Source organism: Puntigrus tetrazona, chromosome 13 (assembly GCF_018831695.1).
Source record: "Puntigrus tetrazona isolate hp1 chromosome 13, ASM1883169v1, whole genome shotgun sequence".
Lineage (NCBI taxonomy): Eukaryota > Metazoa > Chordata > Actinopteri > Cypriniformes > Cyprinidae > Puntigrus > Puntigrus tetrazona.
This window is the reverse complement of record NC_056711.1, coordinates 17,732,941-17,742,525: the sequence shown is the minus strand read 5'-3', so window position 1 is coordinate 17,742,525 and position 9,585 is coordinate 17,732,941. Positions and strand designations below refer to the sequence as shown.

The 9,585-nt window shown below is 38.7% G+C and overlaps 1 protein-coding gene and 1 pseudogene across 1 annotated transcript; both read left to right on the top strand.

The window, feature by feature from the left end:
* The first annotated feature begins 794 nt into the window (after positions 1-794).
* Positions 795-2,999, top strand: LOC122356220 (annotated as a pseudogene).
* A 2,566-nt stretch (positions 3,000-5,565) lies between these two features.
* On the top strand, positions 5,566-8,588 carry glo1 (glyoxalase 1). Its single transcript, XM_043256329.1, has 6 exons — positions 5,566-5,722; positions 6,445-6,527; positions 6,734-6,874; positions 7,059-7,126; positions 7,815-7,904; positions 8,189-8,588. Exons 1-6 carry the CDS (start codon positions 5,654-5,656, stop codon positions 8,278-8,280), a joined length of 543 nt encoding a protein of 180 aa, XP_043112264.1. The 5' UTR covers positions 5,566-5,653; the 3' UTR covers positions 8,281-8,588.
* The last annotated feature ends 997 nt before the right edge of the window (positions 8,589-9,585 follow it).

The window sequence follows — 9,585 nt, the reverse complement described above, 5'->3', positions numbered from 1 at the left end:
GTCGCCATTGTTGAGATCCATCCGTTGATTAATCCATCCGTTTGTTAACATCAGGTGTCTTTAATAACTCCTGTAACCACGACCTTTTGAACAAAAATGTGAAATTGCGCATGGATATTACATTCTAGGAGCACAAACATAGCTCAGATATACTTTTTCTAAGTATAAGTGAAGTATGCTTAAAAGTCATTTTCAGTATATTTCCGAGACATACATAATTGCCCCTTTCTGAGAAATGCATAAAAAAGCAGACTCAAAGTATACTTCCCTATTGCAAGTTTAAAAGACGTATACTAATAGTACACTTGAATAAACCTCTTTTTCGTAAACAGACAAACAGTTCTCAGACGTTATCTGAGGAGGTGCTTACCCAAAATCAAAGGAATGGGTAATTTTCCGTTGGCATGCATCGCACAATCTTGGCCAGATAGAGCTGTTTCTGTTAAGACGAAAGTTAAAAATGAACATGAAAGTAGTGAAGATAAATGCCAAAGTTTCCCCTGCCCTAGCTGAACTCTCGGATGAAATAGCAAGAAACTGATAAACTGATACAGATAAACTCTTGTCAGTCTTGTGTAAATCACAGCGGGAATGTAAGGAAGCTGGAAACCTGCTCTGTGAAGATGAATGCGGGGAATAAATGTAGAATATCACACGATAAATGTCGCTTTTTTGCTAAGTCTATGAGGATGTTCCAATAAAACAGCAGCTCTTTATGCATTTTGAAGCTTCACTCTGGACTGGTCTCAGATACAAAAACATCCAAAAGCTGTTAATAATATCTTAAAGATCAAATGAGCAAAAGCAACTGTGTTATTTATTAAAAAAGAAAAGTATATCTGGCGTATATGGCTATTCTACGGCAGGCAGGGGGCAGCACTCTCTCTCTTTTTGGTCACGCTATTAGTAGAAGAAGAAGCAGCGCGCGCGAGAAGGTTTTAAATGGACTCGAAGGTGTTCGGTTCTTTGGGACGGGGAACGCTGCTGCTTTGAGAGTAAGTCCTCCATCGCTAAAACGGTTCGCCGGTAGCTTTTAATACGTTTAAACTACAAGGAGGTGAAGGCCAGTCGACAAAAGGCCTACGCGTGAACGATGGAGAAGCTTTTTCAGAACTCCGAATCATTTTGATTCTTCAAATGACTCACTCGCACAGGTCGGCGGCATCTGCTGAGCAAAACGGTGCAAAGGCGGCTTCACAAACATGTGCCAGTGACCAGTTTACAAACAGATCGCCACCGAAACATTTTATATATTAAAGTTTCGTAAAAGTCTTTTTTTTTTTATTCGTGTGCAGGTCAAAAATAAGCAAATAAACTGTTCTCCTTAAATACACATAAACGCAACATTAACAATAATCATTATTTAAATGCGATTTCCACTTCTTTTAACAAGAAAGCTGTAAAAACCTGTAGAATTTGTGCTATTTTTAAGATTTCCCTTTACTCTACTGTATCTTTATTCATGTTACAAATATTCATTTGTTACATGTTATGTATGGTACATATCTTTAATAATAATTTATTGAAATAATTTATTTTTTCATTTATATAAATACAATTTGTAACATTTTATATATATATATATATATATATATATATATATATATATATATATATATATATATATATATATATATATATAATATTATTAATTATATATATAAAAAAAATATTATTTTAATATATATATATATATATATATAAAATGTATATTATGTTATAAATTTTATTATATATATATAAATATATATATTTATATATATATATATATACAAATGTATATATATATGTTTTGTTTTGTAATATTTGTTGTTTATTATTGCAATTAAAAAAAACAATAATCATCAGTATGCATTTCATTTTCACCCTTTTTTTTTTATTTTTTTAGTTTATACTCTATTTATATTATATTCAGGTTCTGTCACTGGTCCACTGACTTCCATCTGTTGACTCTTCCTGTTGTTTTCTTGTTATTGCACTAATGCATAATAACGTCTTTTCAATTCCTCTCAGTCTTGCTGAACAAGTTTCTTTCGCGAGTGTGGCACGTTCAATCCCGTTGAGGAATAAATCTGAATATTTACATCTCCATTCATGTTTTCCTAGCCGATGGACCGGGATCCCGACCCCGTCGACATGAAGCCTGCGATCGAGTCTTTTCCCAAAGACGCGAGGTCCGGATCGAATAAGGAGGGTGTTGAAACTTTGGAACTGAGCAAAATGGAGGAACCGGGTGCGCTCTTTTGCCAGCGGCTGAAATACAGAGTAAAAAGCATCCAGGTGGCGGCGCAAAGCCCTACGGATGTTAAAACGGAAGCCGAACCTTTCGCCTCCCGGCCTTTGAACTGCTGGAAGGCTCTCGTTGGAAAAGTCAGCAGCGGGCCTCCTGCCAAAAAACACATCTGTGAGCTGTGTGGCACGGAGTACAGGCAATACACGAGCCTGGTGCGACACATGCGGGTACACACTGGCGAGGCCCCGCACGTCTGTGAGCTCTGTGGAAGGGCCTTTCGCCGCAAAGACTGGCTTCAGCTGCACGCCAGCGTGCACACGGGCGACAAGCGGAAGCCCGCGAAGAGCTTCGGCTGCGACGAGTGCGGGAAGAGGTTCGCGGGCGCCACCGCGCTCCAGAGTCATCTGTACAGACACCGGGGAGAGCGGCCCTTCGCCTGCGCGCACTGCGACAAGACCTACCACAGTCTGACCAACCTTAAACGGCACCAGGCCGACTCTCACTCTCACGAAAAGCCGTTCTGCTGCCCGGTGTGCGGAAAGCTTCTCGCGCCTTTATTCGCTGCAGAAACACACACGGACTCACGCGAGAGAGAGGCCCTTTCTCTTTCCAGACTGCGGAGGGGCTTTCAGTCATAAATGCTCCTTGGATGCGCGCCAGAAACGGCACTCGGCTAAAAGTTGATTTATTCTGTTTTTCTGTTGAGCCACACGTCCACGTTTTTTCAGGAACTTATCATGCTTGTTTAGTGGCAAAATAAAGAGCATTTTTAGCAACTTCCTGACACTGTTTTTCTTGTTTTACATGCTGTGAGTTATATCTAGATAACAGTTCATGGTTCCAAGAAATGGACATTAATGCATTTTCTGTCGGTAATTTTATTTTTGTTTTACAGAGACCGCTCGCTGTGAGTTCAGAGCGTTTCCTCCTAAAATTCCCAGAACGTTCCCAAAAAATACCTTTCACTTTACACCGTAAGGGGCACGTCATGGCGTCCCTACTAAAATCAATGAGCGTGAAAATCAAGCAGTGTCCTACTTTGGGCTAACTTTGCTACACAAAGCCAAGTTTTCAGTAATTATTACGGCGTTAAATGTTAGAAGAGCGCTTTGTGGTTGCTTCATATAACCGCTGTTCCGAAGTTTCCATCACTACCTGAATTGTGTAGCCCAGACCTTGTTAATGTTTTTTTTGAGCAATGCATTAAGCAACCTTTTGATAACGGCTAGAGGGGGCAGCGCCTTCTGTCTTGAAGCGAAGGAGAACAAGTGTCTGAAGTTGGAGATGCTTGCTTGTTACTGGCACAGTCTCGAACAGCAACACTGCATTTAAAGCATTTAACCAGAATTTTGAAAACCAGTTTGCAACCTTTAAAGCAAAAATGGCTTAACGTGCAATATGCATGTATTAGTGAAAATATGTCTTGGCAATTTTTTTATTCATTCTTCACAAATCACAAAATTGATATTTTATGCTGTTTTCGGGTGATGTGAACAAAATCCCAGCTTTTAAATTGAGTAAAAATTCAAGCAATAATTGTGCTCTTTAATATGCTTCATCAGTACAATCAAAATCTCCTGTTTCACATCGTCTCATCCTGCTTTCTTGCGCGAAATGAGCATGAATTACCGCAAAAAGATATTTTAAAAGCAACAAAACTTATGAAAAATGTTTTCACTGATAAAATATGTTCCATGCAATCTCTCAACCGTTGTTTCAGCCGAGGAAAGACGGTTGTAAAACAGCTTGTAAAACAATGTCAGATAGGCTACCCTTTAGGACGATTAAGCATGGCTTTACTATTTTAAACCATACTATTGTTACTGTAGTAGTTAAACCACGGTAATCACAAATTAGCTATTGCTACGCTGAGCAAACTTTAAGAAATAGTAAAACTGGTTATACAAAAAAACATAATTTTAATATACCAACCTAAAGTACTGAAACCTGTAGCTTTGAAATACACCGATGGCCACCAAAAGCAGGCGGTGATGAGAAAGTCACGTGATGAACCAAAACCCATCATAAGCAGCTTTTAAATATGAACGTATACAAAAGTATCATTCCCACAAACACTAAACACCATCACATGCGCAATAAACGTTGATTTAACAACACTGCATTTAACATACAAAACTAAGAAGAAACCGAATTCAAACTAAATTTGAAATGCAATGCAGGGAATTCTGGCCATGTCAGTTTGTGCGTTTTTCCCTATACGTTTTACAGGAATTTACCATTAACCGTTTAACAGTTTTTACCATAGCATTTTCACAGTGTTTTTAAGGTTAAAAAACATATTTTTTGCATGCAACTTCTTTTCAGGGCAAACAACGGCAATCAAAATTGTTGCTAGGGACAATTTAGCAGCCGCTGGAAGGTGAAACATGTCATTGTGTCCCTGCCTAATTCTGTGCCGTTGAAAATCATATGCAGTGGCCGACATTGGAAACTCAAATTATTACTCTGGAGGAGTTTGAGAATGAGCCTGTTTCCTCTACATTACTTTTTTTTTTTTAAAGATTTTTAATGCACTAGATATCATGCACTTGGATGGAATACTCTACTCTTTCCAAAAACACCAAACTCATGCTGAAGCATGCTGCTTGGGGCTGCCTTTGATGTTCCAAGTCATCTAAAAATATCCAACATGTTTGTTATCTTCTGACTGAGCGGAAACAGTCTTTAGTTCAACTTCTCCAGACAGTAAATCAGAGGAAACTCTGCCCGTGGCTGACCCCAACCCTAGGAAACGTTGCATCCTACAGCAAAACCACAGTTCACTTGAAAAAAAAAATCTGTCATCATTTACCCTCAAGCAGTTCCAATCACGTATGGATTTCTATTGATCACAAATGAGGATATTTTGAAAAGAATTTATAACTAGGCTCTTTTGGGTCGCCATTGACTTTCATAGTAAGAGAAAATACTGTGGAGGTCAACAGTGACCCAAAACATCCTGGTACTTTACGTAATCTTCACAGTACAATTTCGACTGTGATGGAAATGCAGAGAGACGGTATCTTCCAGGTAATTTCGGTGGAAAAGCATTTTTATTTGCCAGCTTGTTTACTAAATGAAGACTTTTTCTGCACAAGCGTCTGTATTTGAATGATTTGATTTATTAAAATGTATTAATAGAGGCACACACAATTTGCGTATTTATCAGATTGTTAAACAAACATTTTTTTTATATAGCCTGTATATATTTTGATAATGAAAACCCACTCACTGGGAAATACTTTCTCGCCCTCTGCAGGTAGGAGAGAGAAACTACAGCATATCGTTTATTTTTATAGCCCCTCCCACGGTGGCGTCAGGCCGCTGACGTTACGCGCACCGACCACGCCCCTTGCGTGGTATCTTTCCGCCGAAGCGTCAGCCGCCGAGTGACCACCAAGCCGCAACCCGCCTAAAAAAATGACCGACCAAGGGCTGACGAACGAAGCAGCTGCCGCTGCGTGCAAAGAGGGGAACGCCATCACTAAAGTAAGACGCTGCACTTGAGTCCGGGACTAGGGCGAGACCTGTCAATCAAACGCGAAGCTCGTCGCTCATTTCCCTATTCTCCTTTATAACTCTTAACTACTGCGGGCAAACCTCGCGAATCATCGCATCTCTTTAATGTCGATGTTACTTTACAGTGGTTTATGCGGGTCTATTAGTTTCTCACATGGGTTTTAGAGATTGTGTGTGTAAGTGCTGTATTGCTGAGTCATATGGATATGAAAATCAACACAGACTTGTTTCTGTATGTAATTCTGTATGTAATGCTGGTTGATATGGGTTGACCTTTGACATTTTACACAGATGAAATGCTGACCTGTGGCTCCTTCGGCGTTACAGACAGAGCGGTGCCTACTTATAAATATTACCATAACAACACTATGTAAAAATGGCATCAATAATCTTAACAAAGTTTGCAAAGAGATGCTGTAAACTAACATCTATTTTAGAGAGCTGTTAATAAGCACATAACAGCATATCCATAGTTTGCTGCTAGATAGTACGGAATTACATCTTTTGAATAATTAAAATATGTTAATAAAGGTCATAATTTAAATATTGCATAGCTTGAATTCTATTAGTAATGTTACTGAATGCTTGAGACCATAAGGGTCTCATAAGGCCTTTTGGATGCCGCTGTTTTATCATTTTTCGTCACGTTATCGGTTTTATCCTCACTGCATGTCGTGTATGCCGCCGTGTAGGACTTCATGATGCAGCAGACAATGCTTCGGGTTAAGGATCCGGTTAAGTCCCTGGATTTCTACACACGCATACTGGGAATGACGTGAGAACTTTTTCCTCTTCTAGAAATGAGAATTCGGTCTCGATACGATTCGCTTTGGTAGGCTAAATGTGCTAGGTCTGCAGAAAGTTGTATACAAAATGCACTTGCTTCCATTCTTCTAATATAATAAACAGTGTAATGTGCGTACAGAAAATAAGGATGTGAATGGGTTTATAATTCAAGCACTGACGTGAATTTCTCTGCAGGCTGTTGCAGAAGTTTGATTTCCCCTCCATGCGATTCTCCCTGTATTTTCTGGGTTATGAGGATAAGAAAGAGATCCCCGCAGAAGTGAAGGAGAGGACGGCCTGGACGTTCTCTCGTCGAGCCACTATAGAGCTCACACAGTAAGTGCGCGTGTAGCTTTAGGGAACAAATGAAAGCCTTCCCGGTCTTTAGATATCAGCATCAGCCGTATACATTCTTCTGCATAGAGTAAAAAAGCCTTTACCTGTAATGCTGAACTTCTAAACAGCAGTCCAAAGTGCAAGGCTGTTTTCATGTGCCGTTCTGTATTTCTCTTTGAATCAGTAACTGGGGCTCCGAGACCGATGACAGCCAGTCCTACCACAATGGCAACTCAGACCCAAGAGGCTTTGGTAAATATAACATGTGTGACACCATGTCTGTCATACTCAGGCTGGACTATATAGCTGAAAATATATGCATAGATGCATATAAAGAGAGAAATGCACAGCAGATAGGTCTTTATTTACGTACTTACGTATTTTTGAGCACTGATCCTGCTTAAAGGGGTTATAGAAACCATAATTTTGGCTAAGCAGCAGTTACATTAGTAACGTTTCACGTAATAACTAAAATATGCACTGAATATTTAGCCTGTATTTTTCAAATTTCACTGTATCAGTGCACACGGTACTGAACAGTGGCATATATTTTCACTAAACTTTTTATTGAGCTAAAAAAGCCACACAGGGAACACTTTTGATCAACAAATGCACGCTATTCAAGCGTTCACATTTATTTCCTCTTCCATTTTGCCTTTTGATATTTAAATCGGAGATGCAAATAACATTTAGTTCCATTTTGTGGAAGGATTGCGAAACCCAAATCATTAGTAAATGTAACGGGCAAATAAAAAGTGCATTAGTGACATTCGCGATGTTGCGTTTTTTTAACTATCGCACGTTTTCCATGCATTGTTTTATATTGCATGCAAAATAATTGCGATTATGTCAAGATTCAGTCCTAGATATCTCTCTTTTTTTCATTATTAACCTAAAAAATATATTATCATTACTAATAATATAAATGTTATTTTCTCAGGCCACATTGGAATTGCTGTACCGGATGTCTATGCTGCCTGCAAGCTGTTTGAAGAGAACGGAGTGACCTTTGTAAAAAAGCCTGATGATGGTGATTGTTATTTTATGCGATTATTTTAATTACATGGCGTTTCTCCACCTGCAACACGCTGTTTTGTAGAATTTTGGACATTTATATTTCATGTTACCGCGACCCTGTAGCATACTTTCCTATTTCTCTTGCTGTTTCTGCATATGTTTCCTTATACATGCAATAAAAGTACCTTTTTTAAGGAAATAGAATCGGATTCAAAATGCCAAACGACCGCTTTGATTTCCAAAGACGCTCAAATAAACCGACTGGTAATGTATTTCATATTTATATATCACTTGCAGGTAAAATGAAGGGCCTGGCCTTTATTCAGGATCCCGATGGCTACTGGATTGAGATTCTCAGCCCTAACAACATGGTGCCCATCACTTCATAAAGACTTTTGTTACGCTGTGACCTGATCGGAAGACGCTAGTTGTGGAAATCAAGGACTGTTGGGTGTTTGGGGATTGCTCTGTGGACAACATGGAAAACTGTGCACTACGAAGGCCGACAATCTCTGACATGACATGTGTTAGACATCCGCTGAGCTTGATATAAAACTAACGATAGAATTTGACCATTACTTAATGCATAGAGACTAACCCTAAAAGTTTACATCACTAAAGTAAAATATTTTTTTGAATTTTTGCAGTCGTTCTAATCTCAAAACCCTACCTTTGTTAAAATAAAGCAAGGCAAGTATTTTTGTGTCACTCTGTCGTTGACTGGATTCGTTTCAGGTTACGATATCGGTATGTACTCTACTGAAAGACACCGAGACTTGAAGAAAACGCAGCTGGAAACATGCTTTGCGTGTCTGGACGCGTCTAAACACACGCTTTACACTGAACCAGGTTTAAGAAGATCAAGCTTTCGGAACGGCTGACCCGCATTAAAATGTGTCTTCAAGCTGAGTTGGCTGTCGACAAAAGGCGAAACGCTTGCGTGTGGTTACGAAATGGGTTTGGTAAAAAATGAAGAATCTTGCTGGGCAACAATCCAACCAGTTTCTGTCGTGATAAGTGAGGCGGTGGTTGGTAGCCTCTTGATGAGCAGCGACAATGCATTTAGTTATTATACATCTGCAATATAAAATCATTTTAGTGTCCGTCTGTTAGAGCTTCGGTCATAAAGCACAAAAAAGGCTCCAGTTTTTGAGCCTTATTCAATAAGAAAGAAAAAATGTAGCTTCTTAACTGGTTTATGTTAGCTTAAGTCTGTGTTTTTGTTTAATGCACTTTTTAAACTTCAGTTATTTGAGCCCCTGTCCGAGACTCCTTTAAACCTTCTTAATTTTGTAATTATATTTCTGTAATAATTCTGCCCTGTTATATTTTTAGCTACAAATTCACTGCGTAATTGATTAATGTATTAATAATATGTTATAGAGTACAAATTAGGGTACTTAACTAAACTGAATAAACACAAAGTGAAATAAACTTATTTTATTTCACATGCATGTTGCAAAGAGTTGTTTTTATTTAGGTTAAAATACTAAAATCTTAAAATATTGGGAGCTGTACAGTACATCAGAACACACCAAGTCTAGAAGCGACGAGAATAAGAGGTACGTTAAATAATCGCTTAAAGTTATATGATTAGCTAACAGTCATGTCAGTTCATTTTAATATGGCGATAGATGGGTCTAAAAATGTACTTATTGACGGTTAAGTAGATGTGAAGGTAAATAACATTTGCA

Excerpts from the sequence above, each read along its gene's own strand:
- glo1 (XM_043256329.1), top strand. The coding sequence starts at position 5,654 with ATGACCGACCAAGGGCTGACGAACGAAGCAGCTGCCGCTGCGTGCAAA. Across the intron at positions 5,723-6,444 it reads AGGGGAACGCCATCACTAAA|GACTTCATGATGCAGCAGAC; the intron begins GTAAGACGCTGC and ends GCCGCCGTGTAG. Across the intron at positions 6,528-6,733 it reads ACACGCATACTGGGAATGAC|GCTGTTGCAGAAGTTTGATT; the intron begins GTGAGAACTTTT and ends ATTTCTCTGCAG.